This window comes from Podarcis erhardii, assembly GCF_964252035.2.
Source record: "Podarcis erhardii genome assembly, chromosome: 8".
NCBI lineage: Eukaryota > Metazoa > Chordata > Lepidosauria > Squamata > Lacertidae > Podarcis > Podarcis erhardii.
Window position 1 is genome coordinate 66,148,964 of NC_138499.1, and position 24,696 is coordinate 66,173,659.

A 24,696-nucleotide genomic window follows, 5' to 3' on the forward strand; every position below is an offset into this window, starting at 1 on the left:
TCTTTTAGAACCCAGACTGAAGTTTTAATATACAATATTTGTTTTGGCTTAATACACATTTTCCTTTTCTTATTTTAATCCAGATGGCTGCAGAATCTCTTATTGTTTCCAGACCTGGTACACACTAGCAAAGTTGAGAGTAAGCTCTGCTAGCACTCAAAATGCAGACATCTGGAACTGTACCTGCCAAAAAAAAAAAGGAAAACATTAAATGAGTCTAAACATTTAAGAGTTAACTTCTTTAAAAATGGGATCTCCAAATTTCAGAAGAGTCAAAGAGCCTGAGATGTACTTTTAGGAACTAGACAATATGTTTGGGAAATTTGGCAAACTCGGGCATAGAGAAGGGGCAGAAGTTTATTGGTCACATTATTTCATTCTATGTCTCAACATCTGTTAACACCGAAGTCCTAACTTAAGAAAATAAGAACCAACCATCTTGGGTAAAAGCAAATGAAAGCAAACAAAACCTTTGCTTAATTTGAGTCCCATTTAAAAGAAACATCTAAGGCTGCCAACCCAATAAGCCTTTTATTGAACAAAGGGTTGTGGTGCTTGAAAATCTCCTCTCCTCTACAATCTGGTTATGTTTGTACAGCAGTTATGGGAGAGATATACACACAAGAAAGATTACACTGAAGACAAAAATGGATGTAGTCGTATGTAGCAGACAAACAACCTCATTAATTCACAGGAAAAGGCATTTTTATTCATCAAAGTTTACAATTCTTGCTTATTAAAGCAACCGAGAGAATTCCTCCAGCACGTCTAACAGAAACAAAAAACCTCACCCACCCAACTCACCCTTCCCCATATTCCTCTAAAGGCACTAAAAACAGAAGCATATTTGACATTCCTCTGGAAGGAGAGGGTGATCATTTACACGCAGAATGCAATCCATATTTAGAATACTGTGCACAATTCCAGATATCTCTGGGAACTCGGTCTCCTCTGAATGCTGTTCCAACAAGATTATTCACAGCAAATACAGGAGGAACTCTACAGTGTGCAAAACCAGTTCTTACCAGTTTTTGCCAGAATAGCATGCTAGAGATTTGCTCCTTGCTTGCTGCGAATGATCTTGTTCAAGACAGTTTTCAGTTCTGACATATCGGCTAACAGCTCTGTTCATTCCCTCTTGAATATCTCAGGTAAGAACTACTGGTAGTTTCTTCCCCACCCCCCAATAGTTTATGGAAATAAACCGGGGGGGGGGGGGCAGACGAAGAGGCACGCTAAGTCACCTGAGCTGGAAAGAAGTCAAAGACTACCTAATTTTACATTTCTAAAAGTGCTTATTCAAGCCCTGTGGGTTTTTTTAAAAAAGGTATCACATTTCCTAAACAAAACACTTGCCTATGTCTTCCACTGGCTCTCAGGTATACAAAAAAAATTTGTCCCATGGGAAAATATATATATATTCTCTCCCATCCCCCATGACCTAGCATCTTTACCACTTAAGGTGGTAGGAGCGTCAAAGTTTATGCTGACCGCATTATGACTCACTGCGGGCTCTTTGCCATGGCATCAGTTTTTTATCCAAGGAAAAGGAACGTGTGGTGTTCAGGAGAATTTGTGCACTCGTGCTTGCTTATTCATTGCTACGTTTAATTTAATACATTTTGGAAACTAGTTTTAAAAGAAAAATAGAAACCCCGCAGGGTTTCTCTGCATCTGCAATATAGTATTTTTTTTTCCAAAAAGTGACCAGAACGAGTTCTTCCAAAATGTTGAGAAAACTGCTACTCTAGCTGGAGGAAAGCAGTATTTTTCGAAGTACACTGAAAGGCAGTGTTGGTCTTGGCATGTACACAGAGACACCCTACACTTCTGTCCCACTGCCCTGCAACTGGAAGGCTTCAACTACATTTTAACTTTTGTCCCCAACAGTTATCAACTGCAGAGTCCAAGGTTACAGTAGGAGTCACAGTCAGCTTCTCTGTTTAAAAAATGAAGGGGGAAGAGCAGCCATTTAACACTTTAAACACATCATAAAATTTCCAAACAAGAATCCAAATTATTATTTTGTAATGTTATATTATGCCCAGAAGGATTATGTTCTGCATAGCTGATGCACCAAAAAGCAGCTAGGGCAATGGTTCTCAATCAGCTAAGTACTGCGGACCGCCTGTTTTTCAAAAGCAAAGCCATGGACCCCTTACTTTTGAAAATTTTGATACCTCTGTGATAGGTTTTGTTATGTGAATGGTGCCACGGACCACCCCCTGGGTGGGTTAAGTGGACCTCTTGGGGTCCACAGGCCACCAATTGTGTACCACTGAGCTAAGGAATTCTCAACTGCTACATACACAACAGGGAAGAGCAATGTCGTGGGAATAAAACTTAATTAGGGACAAGCTTCTGAAAGCACACTGCATGTGTGGCACTTGGGAGCCATGCCTGGGCGAGACTTTTAGAGTGATGTGTGCACACCACAAACCCCATGCTAAGTGCCCCTTAATCTCCTAGAGATACATTCCTAAAGCAACCTTTAAGGTGATGCTTCATTATAGAAGTTGTGGTTGCACAGTGCTGCAACTGGACAAAGTGAGGCATATATAAACCCAAACATGGCTCTGCAAAGCTTACCCCTGCTCACATCTCCCTTCACCTTGGAGGGTATGCCAGTCTATTGCATTCATACAAACCCATACAGGATCCCTCAACACGGCAGATGTTTCATACTACTGACCTACTGAGTCACCTTACTTGAGAAGAGAATGCTAAGGTTGACACCCTTATGAAGGGTGAAGAAAAGTACAAATATCGGAAATGGTGCCAGCAATATTTTCCCCAAATCCCAGGCAGGAAAGAGCCTACCATTCCAAGTTTTAGAAAGTGAATACTGTAAGAAAGAGCGTGCTAAGAAATGAGTTTGCCCTTGAAAGGCAAATCAATTAATTGTCACTTTTAGTCGTTAGACCATTTTATCATGACTGGAGAGGAGACCTTAATACAATTTGACTGCTAGACAGGCTTCTAAAGGTGCTATTCAGCGGCCACTTTAGTTAATAGTAGTCCCAAAGACACCAATTAAGTGGTCATCAAGTTGTTCCTGTTTTAGCAGCTAATTTCCCAGAATGATTGCTCCTACTAAACACTTCACAGCCTGAGTCGTAGCAAGGCTGCAGCTAGCTTTTGTGGGTTTTTGTTTTTTTAAAACCATTTAGGGTTGTAAAAGTGCATTAAGTTTCAAAGTAAGAAGCCCTTCAAAGGACTCAACCAAGTTACAGATATGGGACATCTAGAGGAAGAGGATCACACAAGAAAGTTGCTTGCTCTCTCAGCAGCTATTGCCACAGGTAATGTCATCTCAAGAGAAACTTCAGGAATACTGAGTGGGTTTACATTTTAAAGCACCTAGTAGTCAATCTGCACACACCAAGGAAGATGATCCACACAACAGCTATGCAGTAGTCCAGCTAAGGATTATTATTATTATTATTTAATCCTGCTTGCCTTCCTCACTACCAGCTAGATACATGCAGCTGCCGCCACCACATGCATGCATCAACTTTTGCAGAACCCTGACGTGTGTGTCCAGTTTGCAAAAACCTCAATTCTGTGTGTTGGCAGCGGCTAGAATCCAGCCAGAAGCAGGGAGCAAGCATAAGCGGGATTGGATGCAAAGGAAGGCGGGGCTCCAGAACTTCCAATAGTTGTGGAGAAGGATGAATTTCAGCAGGAAAACCCAAACTGGCCGAAATTCTCTCTTCTACACAGCTACAGCAAGTTCTGGAGCTCTGACTTCATTTTCATTTGGTCACAGAACTTAGATAGATGGATGGCAACTCTTAACACCTTTCCTAAAGGGCTATTACATCCCAGTGCTGATTTTCTAGTAGACAGACATTTCACACCTTCTTAGACCTTGAAAGCCCATATGTGATGTGCTTTAAGTGAGAATTTCTTAACATGCTATGTAGACCTGTGTGACTGGAACCAAGACTAAAATCACCAGTGCAAACAAAAACAAAAACAAGTAGCCACAAAAGTTCCCTTTTTCAAAAACAGACCAAAAAAACCCCTCTTCGTCAAACCCCTGGCCAATATCTGTTAAGATTTCTGCCAAAAGGTCCTTCCCCATCTGTGTTACAAAAATAAGAGCACATTATCCCTTTGGTGGAAGACAAAGTGCCTCTAGTTTATTAGTGTAAAGAAAAGGCTCGGTATTCAAGTTGTAACAGGGAAGTACTCAGCTGTGCATGTGTATTTTGAACAGCTCTGTTTGCTTGGTTCTCAGAGAGACTTTTGTAATTCAATTGCATCCTTCTTGGCTTTCACAGGTCATTTCCTGTACAAGAATAACGGAAGACACAGGTCAGAAATGGTCCCCCACCCCACCTCTTGCAAGCTTCCAGAAACTCCACTCTCTAGCTCCAGAGGGGCATACTTCCCCCCACAAAAAAGGATGTTTCACAGCATCAGTCACTCCCCCAGTTATAGACACCAGGTCATATCAGTGTTTGCCTGGAGCAGAAAGCAGGTAACATTCAGGTTGCCGCTTTGTCCTTCTCTCTCCCATTGTCAGGCCCTGATTTCCACATTTCCTTCTCACTTGATGCCCTACAAGGCTTCTCCTTTGCTCCAACTTGAACTAGGCTGACTGCAGCGAGGCTAATGTAAGTGCAAAGGCACGGCTGGACACCCCGATCCGCTTCCAAAGGATTGGGGTGGAAGGCACAAAAGGTAAGGCTGAGTGAGTGATAGCAGTTCCTGGATGTCGCGGGGCTCGGAAGGCTGTAAAGCACGCGGTGTGAGGCAAAGCACAGCTGGCTTCTTGCTCCGAGGTTCTCTGGCAACCGAGGAAGGCAAGCCGACGGGCGCCTCGTCGGTGTCAATAAAAGGGAGGCGCGGATTTTTCCGGGCTGCTAAGGGTGTAATTGGCCCCGCCGTTGTTATCCCAGTACTCGCCCTGCTGGCTGCGGTAGCAGATGGCGAAATGCACGGCCGTGCCCTCTTGCAGACCGGGCGGGAGGCACAGGGTGAACTGGTAGCGCTCGACGGGGCTGCAGGGCTCCGGGGGGTCCGCGGGCGGCGGGGGCAGCAGCGGCGCCGCGGGGGTGTCCAAGAAGGAGAGCCACTCGTTGAACGTGTAGCGCACCGTCACTTCTTTGGGGCCCGGGCAGCTGAGCACCCTCACCACGCCGCGCACGTCGGTGGGGGCCCCGGCCAGAGCCGTGCCCGTCGCCTCCTCCAGGCACACGCGCTGGCCCTGCAGCCGCCCGGGCCCGTCGGGCGGCGGCGGAGGCGGCGCCAACTGGAGCGCCTGAGGCAAGTGCAGCGGGCGCAAGGCCGGCGCGGCGCAAGCGCCCAGGCCCGCCAGGGCGGCGCTGAACTCCTCGAAGTCCTTCTGGCGCATGGGGAAGCTCTGCAGGCGGGACAGGACGGCGGGCGGCACCTGCGGCTCCTCGGCGGCGCTGAAGTGCTTCACGCTGGCCAGGCACAAGCCCAGCGAGTCGGCGAACTGCACCCGCTTCTTGCACTTGGTGCAGCAGTTGCCGCTGCCGCCCCCCGACGCCGACGCCCCCCCTCCGTCCTCCTCGTCGTCCTGGTCGCCGTCACTGTCCCCCTCGAGGCGGCCCCGCGGGAAGAGCCGCGCGGCCGCCAGCGTCGGGCTGGCGGGCAGGGAGAGCGAGCGCCCGCGGCGGCGGCGCAACTCCAGAAGCGCCTCCTCGGGAAGCTCCTTCTTCTTCTCCCCCGCGCAGTCCCGCTCGACGGCGCCGCCGCCTCCTCCCGCCTCCGCGCTGCCCGACGCTCGCCATGGCGCAGGCGAGGCGACCTCCTCAGCCGCCGGGCGCTCGCCGAAGGAAGCTAGCAGCTGCCCCAAGCCCAGCACCGCGGGACCCCTGCTCTCCATAGCATGACGCCGACGCGGCGCCTCGCTCGCTCTCGGCCGAGTCCGGGGCTTCCGCCCTCCCGGCTTAAGTTTCCATCCGAGCCGCGGCCGTCGGGGGCTCCGGTCCGCTTTGCAAGCAGGGTCGTTTTGTCGCAGTTGCGAGGCTGCTCGCGAAAGCCCGTGGCGCGCTGGGCGAAGGGGGCGCGCCCCCTTTTCCCTGCCTCCTGCGCTCCCTCCCCACCCCCGGGAAGTGTGGGGCGGGGCGGGACCTCCCACAGGAACCAGTCAGGAAAGACATTCGCCACAGGCTACAAAGCACGTAGCTGTTTCTCTCGCAGTCCCGGGCGGGGACGCGTGCCTAACCCTTTCCTCGGGGGGTGTATGCGGCGGGGGCGGGGGGGGTGAGAAGTAAAAGGGGGAAGAGCCCCTTCGAATCCGGACTTGAAAGAGGCCTAGAATGCTTTTGGCTTGCAGGAGGCTTGGCCCCGCCACGCCCACCGGGAGTTCCCCCTCCTGGTAAGTGGCGTTGCCGAGCAGTAGTAAGACTCCGTTTGGGCTGCTCCCTGGCGCAGGGAGGAAATGAAATGTCAGAGGCAGCCCTCTCTTCGCCACAGGAAGCTGTTCCTGAGGCAGCTCCCCCTTTTTCCTTCCTCTCCTCCTTTTGGCAACTTCGATGGATAATGCCCAGGGGGAAGCTGCAACTATTTCAGTCAGTGCCTTAGAAATGGTCCCACTGCAATCCTAACAAGTACAGAGTTGAAGACTCTAAAGCAAGACAAATGTATCTAAAAGTCATTATCTCAGGCCCAGAAAGCTTTCTTCCCCCTGCCTTCCTTTGGTGCAGCTGGTCAAGCAGAGAAGCTTAACTTGGCTGCTTCTTGATCTGCATGCGATTGCAATTAAATGATGGGCATCTTTCACAGTCACAGGATTTGTAGATTGTCTTCATGGCCACCCAGTTTGTAAATGATATTCTGTCACTGGAGTGCATGCCCTAATATGGCTAGACATGCTTGAATGAATTGTTCCTCAATGGTGACCATATACTTTAACTCAGATTCCTGCATTGCAGGAAGTTGGACTGTATGATCCTCGGGGCCCCTTCCAACTCTACCACTGTATGAGTCTCTGTTAGGAAGTGTGGAAGTATGTGTTATCCTCAGACTCAATGTATTTTTACTTCACATATGCTGGCCAAAGTTTGTCTCTGAAAAACAGCATTGAGCTAAACCCTGGCACAAATTAAACCACATGCCAGACTAAGCCTCATGCTGTTATCTAGAATCAGGGCTGTAATCATAGGCACACTTTGGTGTTTGAAACTAATAACGGGATATAGTGGAACTAAACTGAAATATAGCACAGGTTTAGCATTCATTTCCATATTATTTGCAAACAATAGTATTTGCAAATATTGGAGCAGGGGGAAAAAGAACTTAAATCAAAATCACAGCCATCTGAGGTCTATCTAGGCATTATTGCATGCACATTCACTTTATTAAGTTTGCAGCTGGCTTACTCCAGGGAAGTGTGCCTCACAGTGCTTTGGCTTTATGTGAATTATGTGTCAAGAGGACATGCTACACCTGCGGGAAATTCCCTCCTTTGAACAACTAATAAAGGTGAAGAAGTCCTTTCCTTTAAAAAAATACACACAAGTAGAATCTTTAAAAAGCATTTACTACACACAGATACATTCTGTGATATGGGATGTGGGTGGCACTGTGGGTTAAACCACAGAGCCTAGGACTTACCAATCAGAAGGTTGGCAGTTCGAATCCCCGAGACGGGGTGAGCTCCCGTTGCTCGGTCCCTGCTCCTGCCAACCTAGCAGTTCAAAAGCACATCAAAGTGCAAGTAGATAAATAGGTACCGCTCCGGCGGGAAGGTAAACGGCGTTTCCATGTGCTGCTCTGGTTCGCCAGAAGCAGCTTAGTCATGCTGGCCACATGACCTGGAAGCTGTCTGCGGACAATCACTGGCTCCCTCGGCCAATTAAACGAGATGAGTGCCACAACCCCCAGAGTCGGTCATGACTACACCTAAAGGTCAGGGGTCCCTTTACCTTTTACATCCTGTGAAAGGCTACTGCTCATCCTCCAAAATGGTTCAGAAGCGAACTCCGGAGTATGTTACTTGAGACAAGTCCAATCCACCAATCTGTAGGGGGGGCGTTAGTTTTAAAGATGTTTCAGTAAATACATGCTACAAAATTAAATCCCTCCAACACAGTAACAAATTGCACACACTCAAGTAGGACAAGATGGTTTCAACAATGGAGTGCATTGTTCAATAGCCAGCCATGTGTATGTGGTGGATGCCAGACCATATTGTTTTCATTTGAGAAAGTTAGAAATGGATGCCATACTTCAAAAAAGTCATCAGCATCCTGAGAACTGCTCAGTGCCTTTACCTGTCTGTTAATTGTTGCTGTTAAGGGTAGCAACATGAATGCAAATTGTTTTATAGCCCAGACTTAGGCTGGTGAGCTGTCAAAGTACTAGCTAGCTTACACGGGTACAAGCAGCGGCACAGTGGAGGCCATCTTTGCTGCAGCGCAAGATCATGCAGCCCCCATAATTCAAAACATACTGCTTTATGTTCTGTGAATTTTTGCTTTAGTTCACTTTTACTGATGCCGCTTTATGCACCGAGAACTTCCACTGCCCAGATGTTTTGTACCAATATAAATGAGAACAGAGTACAGCTTAGAGATCTTTAATTAAATCATAAACGGCAAAATCCTTTGGCAACTAAATTGCCAGTATGAACACTGAAAACCTGAGTATTGCTCTGAGCGTGCAGCCAGAAATTGGATAATTATTTTTCAATCACCTGGGACTACATTGCCATGCTTAATCAAAACTAAATGGAATAAAAGTCAGACTACCCATTTCATTTCCTTCCCAGCAAATTAGAGCATATAGTTTACTTTTAAGTCAGCTAATTTGGAAGGATGGCTGGCAAAGAAGAAAAATGTACAATTACACTTCTATCTTGATTACCCACTGCATAGGAAGGTAGGTATTAAAAAAAACACACCCTAATCTTAATGTTATCACTTTTACATTGTGTAGTCTTTCTTTATAAAGATAATAGCCCCGCAAAATCAATAAAAGAGAACACGGCTTGGAGAAGAGAGGGCTAACACAAAGCAAATGAAAAGAAATTAATTATAGGTGGTCAGAGGGTAATAAAATAGCAATAGAAAATAACTGCTATATGTAGCAGTTGAAAGAGATGAAGCCCTGAGCATACATCAGACAAAGCCTACACGTTAGATATGCCCCTGAAACCAGTTTGGCACCTGCCTAGTGTGTGCCCTTTCAACTGCCCCCACCCTTACAGTTCCTTAAAAAAATGCCAAGGAAATGAAGAAGCTGAAGCAGCTGGAGGCTGGTACTTTGCATTCCATGGGATGGCAAGAGATTGAAAGCTGTGCTAAAAGATGATAAAGAGATTGCAGAGAATCTAAATGAATGATTTGCATCTGCTTCACAGAAGAAGATACAGTGGTGCCTCGCAAGACGAAATTAATTCGTTCCGCAAGTCTCTTCGTCTTGCGAGTTTTTCGTCTTGCGATGCACGGTTTTCCATAGGAATGCATTGAAAATCAATTAATGCGTTCCTATGGAAACCGCCTTCCCCCGACCTCTTCTGGCGGGCGGCATTTTAAAATCGCCCGGGACAGTGGAGGACTTCTCCGCTGTCCGGGGCGATTTAAAAGCCCCTGGGAAGGCAAGCAGGGGGGACAAAGACTTTTGCCCCCGCCTGCCTTCAGAAGAGGTCCAGGACAGGCGGACCTCTCCGCAAGCAGCGGGAGCGCTCCTTGCGGAGAGTTGCCAGCGCGCCCAGGCTTCGCGGCCCCGCCGCTCGGCATCGGGGCATCGTTCCGATGCCGGGCGGCGGGGGGAGACTTTCCCGCCCTGCCGCCCAGCATCGGGGCATCGTTTCGATGCCGGGCGGCGGAGGGAGACTTTCCCGCCCTGCCGCCCGGCATCGGGGCATCGTTCCGATGCCGGGCGGCGGGGGGAGACTTTCCCGCCCTGCCGCCCGGCATCGGGGCATCGTTTCGATGCCGGGCGGCGGAGGGAGACTTTCCCGCCCTGCCGCCCGGCATCGGGACATCGTTTCGATGCCGGGCGGCGGAGGGAGACTTTCCCGCCCTGCCGCCCGGCATCGGGGCATCCTTCCGATGCCGGGCGGCGGGGGGAGACTTTCCCGCCTCGCCGCTCGGCATCGGGGCATCCTTCCGATGCCGGGCGGCGGGGGGAGACTTTCCCGCCTCGCCGCCCGGCATCGGGGCATCGTTCCGATGCCGGGCGGCGGGGGGAGACTTTCCCGCCCCGCCGCTCGGCTTCGGGACATCGTTCCGATGCCGGGCGGCGGGGGGAGGCGTTCCCGCCTCGCCGCCAGGCATCGGGGCATCCTTCCGAAGCCCGGCGGCGGGAGGAGGTGTCCCTGCCCCGCCGCCAGGCTTCGGAGGAGGTCCGAGGACAGCGGGGAAGACGAGCTGCGCTTCCCCACTGTCCCGGAGATTTCCCTATGGGCTGTCGTCTTGCGAAGCAAGCCCATAGGGAAATTCGTCTTGCGAAGCGCCTCCAAAACGGAAAACCCTTTCGTCTAGCGGGTTTTCCGTCTTGCGAGGCGTTCGTCTTGCGGGGCACCACTGTATAGGGCAGATCCCACTGCCTGCATTGACATTGCTAAATTACAGCAAACGCGGGTGGCACTGTGGGTTAAATCACAGAGCCTAGGACTTGCCGATCAGAAGTTTGGCGGTTCGAATCCCCACAATGGGGTGAGCTCCCGTTGCTCGGTCCCTGCTCCTGCCCACCTAGCAGTTTGAAAGCACGTCAAAGTGCAAGTAGATAAATAGGTACCGCTCCGGTGGGAAGGTAAACGGCATTTCCATACGCTGCTCTGGTTCGCCAGAAGCGGCTTAGTCATGCTGGTGACATGACCCAGAAGCTGTACGCCGGCTCCCTCGCCCAATAAAGCGAGATGAGCACCGCAACCCCAGAGTCGGTCATAAGTGGACCTAATGGTCAGGGGTCCCTTTACCTTTATATGACACTAGCAAATGGTATTGGAGTTTATAAGGCTGTAGCATTGCTAAAACTAAATGAGATCATAAAAATTCCTAGTATAGAATCATAGAATTGAAGAGTTGGGAGGGAAGAAAAGGATAATCAAGTCCAACCCTCTGCAATGTAGGAATCTTTTGCACTACATGGGGCTTGAACCCACAACCCTGAAATTAAGAGTCATTACTTAGATATATGTACCTTCATTACTTCTGGAATATATGGCTGCTAGAATGTAGTATAACTACACCATGTACTTCAGGCTTTTATATGAACAACTGTTTGAATGTAACACATAGGTTTCATTTTACCAAAGTAATTGTATGAAAATAATTAGAAGCACAAATGCTTGGAATACTAATATAGCACTCCAAAATGGTACAGTGAAAAATAAAGCATTTAAAGTATAGGAATAAATTTTATATAATTAGATTTTAATTATGCCCTTAATTGCAAGAGATTAGTCAGAATGCATGAAAATTAAAATTACATTACCCCTTAATTCAGTTTCCTGCTCTGTGCTGCAATCTGATATACTTCTTAGTATTCAAGCAGTAAGAAAGCCGTAAGAATGTGCCCGTGGCTGAAAAATACACAGAGGAAGTACTTGGCATATATAACAATGTTAGTAAGCAAATAGAATCCATTGAAAATAATCATTTTAGGCAATAACCTTCCCTTATGCTGAGGCTCCAGTCTACATTGGCTACTGTAACTGATGTTAGTCACAGAGGAGGAAACAGACAATATTGATTTGGACAGGGGCCACAGCATAGGGGAAAGGCTTACACATACACACACCATGGCATTATTATTATTATTATTATTATTATTATTATTATTATTATTATTATTATTATACTGCTATACCATGGCTACAATCCAAATCAGGATTTCCTGTTGCAATTTTTGTTATAAAGTTCAGAGAGTGCCTTTTGGCTAATTATCAAACTATCTCACAGCCAACATAAACTACCGGTACTTCACATGGTTGTTGTGGGACTAAATGAGACAAAAATCCTAACACATTTCATACGCATAGAGGACAATCCTAAGTAAAGATCCACCAGGAGGAGGAGCTTAGGCTGCAGTAGATCTCTGGCTTAGATGACTGATTCGCCACTCAGCTTGGTCATGTGACCTAGCAACCCAACACACAACATTTTTAAAGGCTTGTTTTCCCTTTGCCAGGCTTAGGCAGAACAGCAGCTCTACTTCTGAATAGCATTTGGATCTGGTGTAACTTTATGCTAGCTCAATTTACACCAGCTTGCTTTACACCAGATTCTTGTGCACAGAATTGCTCCCACAAAGTGTTATATAAATGCCAATAGTTACAGCTTATTTATTTTTACCCTATATTTCCTATAACCCTTGTTGAGATGTTCCATGAAAAATATTATTCCCTTTTGTTGTCACATATGAAAATATGTGCAACAGTTACTTGGTAACTCCTGCCTCAACCAGTATCCACAAACATTAAGTATAATGTTCTTCTGCTGTTAAGATGCAATTACCTGGAACACTTTGCTTTTCTCTCCTGAGAGAACATGTCTTAGTCGCGTATAAAAGAGACATTGATTGGAGATGTAACTTCAGAAGAAAGAGCTGAGTAAATACCGGCAGGCTGGCAAATCATCGATTTGTCACGTTCTTGTCCTTCAGCATCTTCTAAAATGATCAGAGTGGCATAATCTTATTTTACTCCAACAGCCCCATGTTAGCTTATGTGATCCAAAGAGCTTAACGAATAGGGTTTTAACTTGCTTCCAGTTTCGACAGTTGCCCTATGCCCATTGGCTGTCTTTCCTCAGTATCATTCTCTCCCCTTAGCAAACTCATGACTGAACAGAATCCAGCAACTGCATATTGCCAAGACTACTTTTGGTCTAACGTGTATGTAAAACAATATGCTAGGTGCTGTACGGAACAGAGTGGTCCATTTCTTGTGCAGGGGACTTAAGTCTTAATAGGCTAGACAACGATTTACAGGGGAAGGGAGTGCTGAAGACGTATAGTAAGAAAGATCCCCAAGTCACATTTGAACAGAAATAGCCGTGTTTCCATCTGTGTTATAAGAGGCCCAAGATATACACACACACCCAGGCATGATGCACATAGCAGCACCCATGAGGTAGGTGGGTGGAAATAATTTGAAATGCAACCATAGACACCAGATCGACACATGCAGGGATATTATAAAGCTGATGAGTGCTGAAGTTCTAACATGGGATGAATAAGTTCCAGCCGCTTCAGGCCTGCTCCCTTTCCTCAGTGGACCTGGGAAGGAGCTGTTGCTTGGCAACCGCCTCCAGAAAGGAAAGGCTGCTACCATCACTGCATCAACCAGCTAAGGGACCAGCTGAAAACCTGCCTTTTTGTAGTTGCAATACTGACCTGTGTATTGGGAAACCCAACAGAATATTGGTATGGTGTACCATTTTGTTATTATGTTTCATCATCATCATTAATTAAATTTATATGCCACCCTTCACCTGAAGATCACAGGGTGGTTCAGAACATAAAAATACAACATGAGAACACAAAATACATGCGGATAAGAGAATAAAACAAAACCAGTAACCCCTTCCAACAAACTGGCCATATAATGAACTTTCAATGCAAGCCAGCTAAAAGTTTCAGAGATGTGGGCATTCTTATTAGCTCTGAAAAATTCCCTTATGGTCAGCTTTCCAGATTCTAAGCGCTTTTCAATGGCCTTTTCACCACAAACTAATGAGCGCACTCTTGTAATTTTCAGCCTTTTATTCAAATGTAACTCTGTTCAGCTCAAGACACACTGAGCCTTATTGTGCATAGGACGAAGTGCAAATAAATGCCTTGAAAAGTTATATCATCACTATGAGGTCATTAGAGGAAAAAAGTTTCATTTTCAGTTGCGTTCTTTTCGCACTGCGACTTCCCCTGAGTCAACTACAGTCACACTGAACTCTTTCTATTCTATTCTTATTCTTATTCTTATTCTTATTCTTATTCTTATTCTTATTCTTATTCTTATTCTATTCTATTTTTGATTAATTGATTAATTTGTGTTTTCACGAGTCCCATGATTCACTCTGCAGGGCTTTTAATTCTTTCCTCAGCACCCAGCCGCTCCCCTCTCTCAACCGTCCCTCAAACCCAAAGCAAGCGCGGGCAACCTTTGTAAAGCGACGGCGCTAGGGCTTCCCTAACGGCGAGCGCGCATGCGCGTACCTCCTCCCCTCCGCCCCTTGTTCCCAACCCACAGACCGCCTCCCTTACGAACGAGTGACGTCTTATGCCCCGCCTTCCTTTTATTGGCCGGTTCCAGCTTCCTCGGCGCGCGCGCGCGGCCGCTCGGAAAGGGAACGTGGGGCGGCATGTTCGCCCCGCTGAGGTGGCTCCGCGAGGGGCCCCGTCACGTGCTGGTGTGTGAGGGGAGCCACGTGCGGCACGAGCGGTCCCGCCACGCGGCCCGCGTGCGGGACCACGCCTTCAACTGCCAGGTAAGTGGGGGGGGGGGTGAGAGTGCGGGTAGCGGTTCCCCCTGAGGAGAATCCTGAGCGCCTCAAAGTCTGTGCGAATTTCGCTGGTGGCTTCCGAGGGATGAGGTGGCTCAGGATTGCACCGCCTCACTGACTTCCACGGGTGTATCTGCGATTACTGGTGTGGCGAACGGCCGTTTCTTACAAGCTTTTATGTAAAATTGAAACCCCTAGGCGGTGCTTGCTGAGTTTCATGGCCATGTGGCAGTGATAAAAGTGGCGAATTATTGAAATGCGTGGCAACTTCTAGCGTCCTGCTCCTTCTAAGGCTATAGGGCAGGGTTTTGTTTTAATTTTTGGCCATGTAGCTGTTAAGGCTTCAATACCAAAGCAGTTCCTCCCTCCTGATAAGGGGGGAGAGTGTTCCTTGCTTACTATTTTGTGGCTTTCTTTTTTCCCCAAAAAGTTTTTATTGATTTTCACAACATTATAAACAGACACATAAAACAAACATAATTCGTAACCTTATTAAAAATTACACTTATTAACATTATTAAGTGACTTCCTTGCTTCCCCTTGGTTGAATTTCATTGCATGTCCTTTTAACGGTTTTCCAAATCGTAGTTCTTAAAATTACTATTCTGTGGCTTTCTGATTGGTCCTACCTAATTTTTTCTTTCTTTCTGGAAAAAAAGGTAAGGGAATTCACCACGAAGTTTGTTTGTTTGTTTGTGGGCTCCCACCGCCACAGAAGTGGCTAAACATAAGATGTGATTAATAAACACAGGCAGACAATGATCTGGATTATTAATAGCCACAGCTTTATTGATTACAGGTGTAGGCAATCTATATTTGGCTCAGGCATTGGGTGTATATCTGTTCCAGCCCCTCCCCCCAGACAAAAATAATAATTATTTAATTTTAGAAAGGTAAGGGAATTCAGTTTCCCCAAGTTCCTGCTCAAAAAAAAAAAACAACACCCCTCTGGACACAACAATTCTTTTCAAAATAAAATAGCATATTACCCAGTGCCATAGCTGGGGGAGAGGGGGGGAGCAGCTCCTTTTTTTGCCCCAGGTAAAGCTTCCCAGGGGCATCATTGAGGCTCCCAGCCTGTGTGTGTGCACAAATGTGTGGGGAGGTTGTGCAAAACTAGGTCTGACCTGAGTGAAATAAAGCCTAGTTTCATCCCGTGTTACCCCTTAACTGTAACCTACCTGTTCCTCTGCTCAGCTAATTTAGTAGGTTTTGAGATGTATATGTATCTGGTATTCAGACAGGATTGAGAAACAGCTTCTCTAGATATGACATTGTTTTTGCTGCTGTGTAAGTAGCAATACATCATTCTTGCTCCACTACATCGCTGCCATTTGGCCTGAGGTTTTGTTTTTTTAATATCAAATGGTGCCAGTTGGCTGCAAAATATGTGCCCGTGGACACACACCTCTGCCAACTGAATATAGTGTTTTATGCATTGGGTGAAATGTACCATTCTCCACAAATGCTTATGCCACAATACATATGTTAGTTATTTAAGGTACTTGCAAGACTGTATTGCTTTTGCTGCAATACACTAATAGTTTCAGACAGTATCTTTAACAATGTAGTGTTTATTTAACGTTTCTATCTCATGAGGCACTTAGAATAGCATTTTAAAAACTCAACCCATTCAAGACTGTATTATTTATTCAGTCTCTAACCAACTTACATATAAAATTAAAAATCAACCAGCATGTTATACTAAAGAACAGCGCCAACACACCCATCCAATGAAATTAAAAAGAACAAAACATAAAACAGATTAAAAGCCACCAGTGTCAATTTTATTCTGTAACACAATCCAAAATCATGGCTTCAATAAGCACATACTTAAAACAGAATATGGGCCAAACTAGATGTGACACACAGCTGCATGGCTATGAGTTTAAAGATAGCTTCCCTCACCACCCTTACATGAGCCTTTTGTTCTAAAAATCAGACATGAGTGGGGTCGACCCACGTTTAAACACATCGGCCTATCACATCATATCTAACTTGGCCCTTAGTTTTAAAACCTAAAAGTATCTTGGCACATCACTATGAAGCTACTGTATTATTTATTTTTTTTGCTGGTTTCAAGTTTAAAATTCTACTGAGGGTTGTGCAAAGAATAAAATATTCCCTGACAGAATGGTTTAACTGTCTAACAGACATAACGCTAAAGGGCTTATGAGACAATGGAGGGAAAAGGGAAAGTATGGATTAAATTAAAGCTTAATACTAACAGTATAATGTATTTAGTACTCACTGCCTTGCAGGATATCTTCAGGAGTGGAGTCCCTTAGCTAGATGGATGGCATCTTGTATGCCTCCTTCTGACAACTGCAGCCAAGCTGGTGCTAAATGTATTGCTTTCCTTTTCTTTGGACAACATCAGCAGGCTGGGGGGATCATGTAGTTTGGGCAGCCTAGGACTTCCATACCCACTGCCCAAGCTTGAACCCCAGAGTGGTCACTTCAGTTCTGCTAACACAGTGAAAACAACAGAGGAGGCAGCAGCTACAAATTACCAGGCTCTGCAGCCACAGCAGGCGCTGTGATTCTCCAGCAGTTTAACTTCACCCCCAGAGGCACACTCCATTGTCTCTTGAGACAGATGGATGTCAACAACAACAAAAATTATTTAGGCATGTAACGGGGACATATCAGATGTGGCCTTTTGTATCCAGTCCATATTGCTTGTAGAGCTACAGTTTTCCTCTTGCATGCTTTCCGTGGGGAGGAGGGGATACTTGTGGCCCTACAGATGTTGGAGAACTCCAAACTTCCACCAGTCCCAGATACTTTCTTGCAAACATTTGTAAATGTGTAGAGATTGCTTGTTCAGCCTGAACAAGCCTACAAACAGTATACCTAACACAGGAATGCTGGGAGAATAAAGCAGGATAAATCCTTGTCATCTTGACTTTCTTGGTAGAAGAATTGGTTACAAATGCACAAGTATTTGGGTACTAACTGTTCATAATAGGTTAAAAACACTTATTTGTTTGAGATATTATTTAATATAAAACAGCCAGCATTGTATTAATGTTTATCTGTGGAGCTGTGTAAAAGATATTTTGCAGTCTGTTTATCAATGATCGTAATACCTAATTTATATCCCAAATGTTCTCTGAATAGGTGTCTTTTTTTATCCCTGACTGTGGAGTAGTTCCAGAAGCATTAAAAAATACAGTTGCAGATATTGGGCAGTACTACTTGGTGAAGAATTTGTCGCTTCATGAGTTAGTTACACAGGAATTTATTAGCACATTTGTGAAGAAAGGTAAGAAACCATTGAAATAGATAAGAAAGCATGACTGAAACTCTGTTTCATAGAGGTGGGTTGTAATTAATTTAAAGAAAATATTTGGCTCCTGAAGGATTTTTTAAGAGAAGCACCTTAGAAAAATTGGGCGTTATTGTTTGTTTTTGCTTTTTGGTGTTTCATTCAGTTGTAACAGCCTCTGCTTACTTTGGCTCTAATATTGTGTCCAATATAATAGTTCTGAGGCTTTTGAGTGCACTGGTGCCTTGTCTTCTGGCTGCAGGAGTTTGTTTTTGTTTTTTTGCTGCAGTAGATGTTGAAAGCTAGGTGTTGTAATCCTTGAATGCAGTATTTTCTTGTGAAGTTACTAGAAGTAAAGGTAAAAGATAAAGGATTCCTGGATGGTTAAGTCTAATCAAAGGTGAATATGGGGTGTGGCGCTCATCTCGCTTTCAGGCCAAGGGAGCTGGTGTTTGTCCACAGACAGCTTTCCAGGTCATCTGGCAAGCATGACTAAACTGCTTCTGGTGCATTGGGACACGGTGACGAGTGCCAGAGTGCACGGAAACACTGTTTACCTTCCTGCAACAGCAGTACCTATTTATCTACTTGCACTGATGTGCTTTTGAACTGCTAGGTTTGCAGAAGCTGGGATAGAGCAACGGGAGCTCTCCCCATCACACGGATTCAAACTGCTGACCTTCCAATCGGCAAGCCCAAGAGACTCAGTGGTTTAGACCACAGCCCCACCCATGTCCCTTTACCTTTACATTTTTACTAGAAGTAACATCACAACAAGTAGAAGTGGCATTCCGAGATTAGTTTAACTATTGCAGTTTATTTGAAGAACATGATATAATAAAAACAAACAAAACTAATAACGACTTTAAAAAAGAAACAATAAACTCTGAAGTCTTTCTGTGTTTTAGGTTCATGTTATGCTCTTACGTATAAAACAAGGATTGACCAAGACAATACAGCTGCTCTGCTACCAACAGGTATGATATCATGCTGAAAACAAATAGATATAGCATTTTTTAAAAAGTATCATTCAGTTCAGTTAGACAAGCTAGTGGTCTATAGAAGATGTGTGTGTGTGTGCCCACAGAAGAGAGAGGGGGATGTAATTCATATACTCACCTGGCCCAAATATCATGTTTTTAGGTAGAAAATCTAGTGTGCATGTTTGTACTTCTCAACACACATATAAGAAAATGTGCAACTAAGGTATTCCAGTGCTAGTCTTGATTCACGTTGCCTTTTATTCTCTTTCTGAGGATTAAGGGTTGTAAGACTCAGGCCTCAAAGCATATAGACCTATGTGTACAGCCTTCACATCATATTGTATGCCAGTTTGCATAGGCAATCCTTTCCCAGGTAAATGTATGAACCACTCCACAGAATGTGTATACGTAACAAGCTGCTTTCCAAAATAGAGTAGAAAATGAGAATCAATGTAGTTGATCCCTGTTATCTTCTGGTAATAACTGTTCACAATTTTAATTCAGTGCTATTAGTTCATTTTGTGTTTGTGTTTTTACTTTGTAGTATGTATTAAGAAGTTGGAAAATATGCTTATTTGCAATTATTTTTGTTTATAGGCAAATTAATTATATCAGTAGACAAGGATACTTATGAAGAGCTTGGACTGCAAGGCCGTCCTTCTCTGTATTCTGGTAAAAAGCCGATGAGATACAGTAAGTACCTATTTATTAGATAACACCTCACTTCTTTCCAGTTCTTGGCTTTCTTATGAATATAGGACATCATACCCTCAGCTTTTGAGGTTTGGAATTTGAGTTGGATTCTGCTTGAATAAACAGATTTGCCCCCTATAGATCAATTTTCCTGATCAAACAAGGGAAATACTTAAAGAAGTAGTTCTCAACGCATGTAGCTCGTGCAGATGCATGTGCCTACTTCAATGTGCATCCCTATTTATATCATAATGCTCAACTCATTGGACAGCCCTCCTAGTGGTGCAGCAATAAAATTGCTAGCTCATTTGCAAAGCTAAGCAGCATCCAGTAGGGTTTCAAGTTGGATGGAAGACCATGTATTGCGTGTGCTGCATTGCAGAGTGTTGGACTAGATGACCCTCGGGGTCCCTTCCAACTCTACAGTTATATGATTCTATGGCTCAGTCTGCCTTTTGATACAGACTAGGATACTTATGCCCATCTTGGGCCAGTAAACGTTCTGTGGAACTAGAGATGAGTTGAGGTCAGTATTCATTACCAGCTTGTTTCAGGGATCAATTCACAATGCTTCAATGGCATGTACAGTCTGAGATCGATATATATCACAGGGCACATGCTCCTATTCAACCCCCCCAGAGTCTCAAAATGTGCTAGTAAGGCCTTGTTGTAGAACCCTTCCTTTAGGGTGGTAAGGTTATTGTCTCCTAGGAGCAGGACTTTTTGTGTGTGGCTCCTGTGGAATGCTCTTCCTGAGGAAGTCTGCGTGTCTCCTGGTCTCATTTTGTAGTCAGGTGAAAATACCTTCATTCCATCAGGCATCTGGGGATTAGTGAAGATTCTAAATGTTTTCTTACGGAATCTTTTTTGTTTTCTGTAGAAAGGTGGTCTATAAATACTGTAAATAATGAATACCTGGTGTATACTCATTAATGTTTTTTATCGCAATGTTTAGCTTCTTTTTAGAAAGAGTACTTACTTAGTTATCCAGGTAGCATAAGATTTACTAATGCTATGCTCACATCAAAATTTATGCTTTCTTCTTTTAATAGTTATTACTGTTGACTTGACTGATTCAACCTTCAGCTCTGATAGTAAGAAATACAACAGAGTGATCTGGGCCTTGAAGGAAAAAATGCCACTAGAGTTTGATTTCTTGATGGCTTGGCACCAAACAGGTAACAGCACGTTAACCATAAAAGGGAATGGCGGAAGACATACATTATAAATACCATTCTATTCTAAAGGCTGATTCTGGTGTTTTTACATGTTACCTATAGTTGTCTATACACATTTAAGGTGCATGTAAATGTAATATAGGAAGGGTAACCTGTCTGTCAGGAGAGCCCTTTGTTTGGCAAGACTGCAGACCTTAGTTTGGGCAGTGCATGTCTTTTCTAAGAAATGGGGTTTCTTTTATGCAATTGGCTGGAATGCTTAGGCATTGAAAGTAGAACTAAATTTGTGGGAGATGATAGTACATAGTAGTCACCAAAAACAATTGATTTTTTTGGTTTTTGAGAAATCAGTAAATGAGGGACTATATATATATATATATATATATATATATATATATATATATATATATATAAAATGTACAAAATAATAATGATAATAATAAGCATTATTATACAAATAATCCTTAAAGATTGTGTGGATGGGATAAGTATATTATTATTATTATTAATAATAATAATTATTATTATTTATTTATACCCCACCCTCCCCAGCCAAGGCTGGGCTCAGAGCGGCTTACAAGCAATAATAAAAACAAGTTGAATGATTACAACTTAAAAACAAAATTAAAATACAACATTAAAATATTACAATATTAAAATAAAATGTAGCCTCAACGCAGGAGGAGAAGGAAAGAAAAAAAGAAAGAGAGGGAGGGAATCAAATTGGCTCCAAGCCAAAGGCCAGGCGGAACAACTCTGTCTTACAGGCTTTGCGGAAAGAAATCAGATCCTGCAGGGCCCTGGTCTCATGAGGCAGAGCGTTCCACCAGGCCGGAGCCAGAGTTGAAAAGGCCCTGGCTCTGGTTGAAGCCAATCTAACTTCCTTAGGGCCCGGGACCACTAGGGTGTTGATATTTATGGACCTTGAGGCTCTCCATGGGGCATACCGGGAGAGGCGGTCTCGTAGGTAGGAGGGTCCTAGGTCATATTAGAATTATGACCTTGTGCACTTCCTAATTTGCAATTATTTTTCCTGTATTCTTGCATTTTTCTAATTTCATTTTTCAGTTTAAACCTGTAATAATGTTGATCATGCAAATTCCAGCAAAGTGGCACAGTCTGGTTGCGCTCCTAAGTGCTAAATGGATCTGAAAGTATACTTTTTATCCTAAAAGGAATGTGACAACTTGTGGGATTAAGAGGAGGAGGTTGGAAATCTTAGGCTCTGGCATGGCACAGATAAACAGTAGATTTAATTTCGACACTGTATTTCACTAAATCTATCTTTCCAAATTGCATACAATCATAAAAGTGTTTGAATAGTGCTCTGTTTCTTTTTTTTTTAACTTTTGGGGTGTGTTGTTTGCATTCAAGGATCAGAAGAATCAAGTTTGATGTCATACTTTTCCAAAAACCAAATACAGGCCCTTCAGCCAAAAATAACATTCAGCACATTAAGAAATGTGCAGTGTCCAGTTCTGGAAAGCAATAAATTGGAAGGAGAGCCAGAAACAGCATGCAGTGCTCAGGAATTATTTGAATGGCTAGGTGCCATTTTCACTCACACTGACTTGTAAGTATCTGTTGCTTGTTGTAAGTATATATATCCGACTATTTTTCTTCAAAAGAAACCCAATTGGCTTAACATCAAATTACACACACACACACACACACACGTATTAAAAATAGTAGGAAAAACATCACTATAAAATGGCAAAACCCGTCATATTTTCAAAATGAAAGGAACAGCCAAGCAAAAGGAGGAGTATCCACAACACAAGACATCCACTTTCAGGCATCTGTTGAAGTCCTTTTTCTGCCGACAGAGCCAAGCCGCTGGTTAAACTTCCCTGCTATTTTAATGATTATTTTCTATTGTTTTTATTGTCTTTTGTGTTTTATTATGCTTGTATAAATTGTTGTACACCACCTTGATATTTTAAGTGATCTGGTGGTAAATAAATATTTTTATAAATAAAAGTTGTTTAGACACTGTAGTGCATAATGTCATTTGGATAGTTATTACCATATCTAGGTTATTAAAACGTAAGCTGAATTTTTCTGCTGAACATCACTGTTGTCCACAGATCTCAAAGGGCACAATCTACTGACACAATGGGAATTGTACATGATAATTTACTAAATGGATTTTGTCCAGTGAAAGGGGAAATTATTCAGCACTTGGTGATTTAGCTGCATGGTGCACAAGCAGAACAATTATTTAGCAGTCGGAATGTTAAAATACTAAAAGAGTCTTGCATATGTTCTTTTTTGCAGAGAAAATACATCTTCTAGTTTCTTATCAACATATTCATGTCCTCAACCGAGCACAACAGTAGAACAAGCTTTGTTGTGTACAATAAAAGGCTTTATACTTCCAGAGAAGATAATTCATTTGTTTGAACAAATATGGTAAGCAGTTAGCTATACCTACACCTGGAGTTGATCAAACTGAGCCCTAAACACACAACAGCATAAATACCACTGAACTGACTTCTGAATATACATGCATTGGGTTACACTGCATGTGTGTTCATGCAAAACTGTACACAGTATTATATTTGTTTCAGTGTTTTTCCAATCATTTGATTCACAGCCAATTTCAGGGAGGGGGTTGCAGGGGGAAGCACAAGCAGAAGTCCTTGTGCAGGGTTTCTACTGATGGTGCTGGTTAGGTGAATCCCTCCCTGTGTGTTAATTTGAACAATCTTACGTACATACTCTTTATCAATAAGACTTATTTCTCTGTATATATCCATAGGATCAAGCTGTTTGCTTGAACTGCTATGATCTAACTTCTCTTGCAAAGCTTAATATAATTTATAGTTTTACTTCTCTTTACTTCCCCACAACAGTTCCTATTTTGAAGAACCAAAGTTGGCTCACTGGATATCTCTCATTGTTCATGGCTTTGCTGACAGCCCTGTTTCCTGGAAAGAAAGTGAACATGGTTTCCTTAAAGGCGGGGAGAATTTATACAACTTCGTAATTTTTAGGAGCTTGGACTACTGGCTTCAAATGGCAGTTGGAGCATATGATGATTGTCCTTAAATAATGACTACTGAAGGCATTCAAAGGTGTTGTATTATTAAATAGACATTTTTGTAAAATTATTTTTAAAATATACCCTTTAAAAGGGTAGGTTATCTGGCTTGAAATCAAACACAAAGGTGAAATGATTTTCATCTTAATTATTTTCTTTTTTAAAATTAGTTGTATATTTAAGTGTGTATGTTTGTAAGGGTTTAAAAAGTATAGTTAATGTTTGAGCTTTAAATTTGCAGCCATAAAAAATGTTGTGGAACATGTTGGTTTGAAGTTGGTTTAAAATCCTGCTATAAAAACAATGATATGTAAATAAAAACATTTATTCTACCTTTTGGAGAAAAATGTTTTCAATTTACGTAAGAAGTTGCAGAAGCAACAATTATTAGACTTTGCTCTTACCAAGATGGCAGCTAGTAGGAAGGATTGTACCAGTTCCTAGAGCCAGCATGTTGGTACAACTAGAACCCTTGCCTTATCAGAGACACCCATCTCAATCCCTTTTCCTAGCCCCTTGTGCTGCACAGCTGTGCTGTCTTTTTTATTGGGCTGTGTGTGTGTGAATCTGTGTGTGTGAATTCTAATTACAACACAATACCATTGAAAATTACTAAGAATAAAATGACATTTATATAATGGGAGGCTACTTTGCAACGTGTCTGCTGCTTGTGTCATGGGAACCATTTTTTAAATTTCCCGTGATCCAATGAAATGACTGCAGTAAAACACAGCTGAACTTACTGGATGAAGAATTGGGAGTTTACCAGCAACTGTGATAGTTGGGTGGAGATCTGGTAAACAGCACTACTACTATAATGGAAATGCTTGCTAGGACAAGATCTTGTATGGTGGCATCTGACACTCTGACGGTAAACTCCTGTGAGTAGAAAGGTAAAACTGATGCTTTCTAGGTTTACCAAATTGTGACCTATTCCCAGTGGCTCTTGTTATAATAATTTCAGGTCAGCAAGATTTTCAGGTGCCTCAAGTCCCTATTCAATCTTGCGCCATCTTGTCTGTTAGGAAGCAGAACTAGAGTCCTTTAATTTAATACTTACAGGTTCCTTTTATATCATAGCTCTTACAAGGTGATCATA

At 43.7% G+C, this 24,696-nt stretch overlaps 2 protein-coding genes and 1 long non-coding RNA gene across 8 annotated transcripts in view; 1 reads left to right on the plus strand and 2 right to left on the minus strand.

The window, feature by feature from the left end:
- LOC309348131 lies at positions 1–14,290 on the minus strand. 5 transcript variants are annotated; one of them, XR_014159213.1, is made up of 5 exons: positions 14,088–14,122; positions 13,324–13,421; positions 12,444–12,597; positions 11,422–11,509; positions 7,909–7,999 (listed from the first exon to the last, which is right to left on the minus strand). It is a non-coding gene; the product is annotated as an uncharacterized lncRNA (long non-coding RNA). The 5 variants fall into 5 exon arrangements; XR_014159211.1 differs by lacking the exons at positions 7,909–7,999; positions 14,088–14,122 and adding an exon at positions 1–183 and having other exon boundaries at positions 13,324–13,888; XR_014159212.1 differs by lacking the exons at positions 13,324–13,421; positions 14,088–14,122 and adding an exon at positions 14,191–14,290.
- On the minus strand, positions 513–6,286 carry PPP1R3G (protein phosphatase 1 regulatory subunit 3G). The gene has a single exon (XM_081873150.1). The coding sequence runs from the start codon at positions 5,858–5,860 to the stop codon at positions 4,838–4,840; it is 1,023 nt and encodes a 340-aa protein (XP_081729276.1). The 5' UTR covers positions 5,861–6,286; the 3' UTR covers positions 513–4,837.
- The window catches only part of RPP40 (ribonuclease P/MRP subunit p40), an 18,828-nt gene continuing 8,404 nt past the window's right edge, over positions 14,273–24,696 (plus strand). Inside the window, exons 1-8 of one of the 2 annotated variants that reach the window (XM_081873148.1) lie at positions 14,273–14,414; positions 17,553–17,697; positions 18,609–18,677; positions 19,281–19,376; positions 20,429–20,554; positions 21,929–22,127; positions 22,832–22,966; positions 23,410–23,631. In XM_081873148.1, the coding sequence (XP_081729274.1) occupies positions 14,289–14,414; positions 17,553–17,697; positions 18,609–18,677; positions 19,281–19,376; positions 20,429–20,554; positions 21,929–22,127; positions 22,832–22,966; positions 23,410–23,605 (1,092 nt within the window). In that variant the 5' untranslated portion in view covers positions 14,273–14,288 and the 3' untranslated portion in view covers positions 23,606–23,631. Of the gene's footprint in view, positions 14,415–17,552; positions 17,698–18,608; positions 18,678–19,280; positions 19,377–20,428; positions 20,555–21,928; positions 22,128–22,831; positions 22,967–23,409; positions 23,669–24,696 lie in introns of those variants that run through there. The other variant, XM_081873149.1, reaches the window with a different exon arrangement.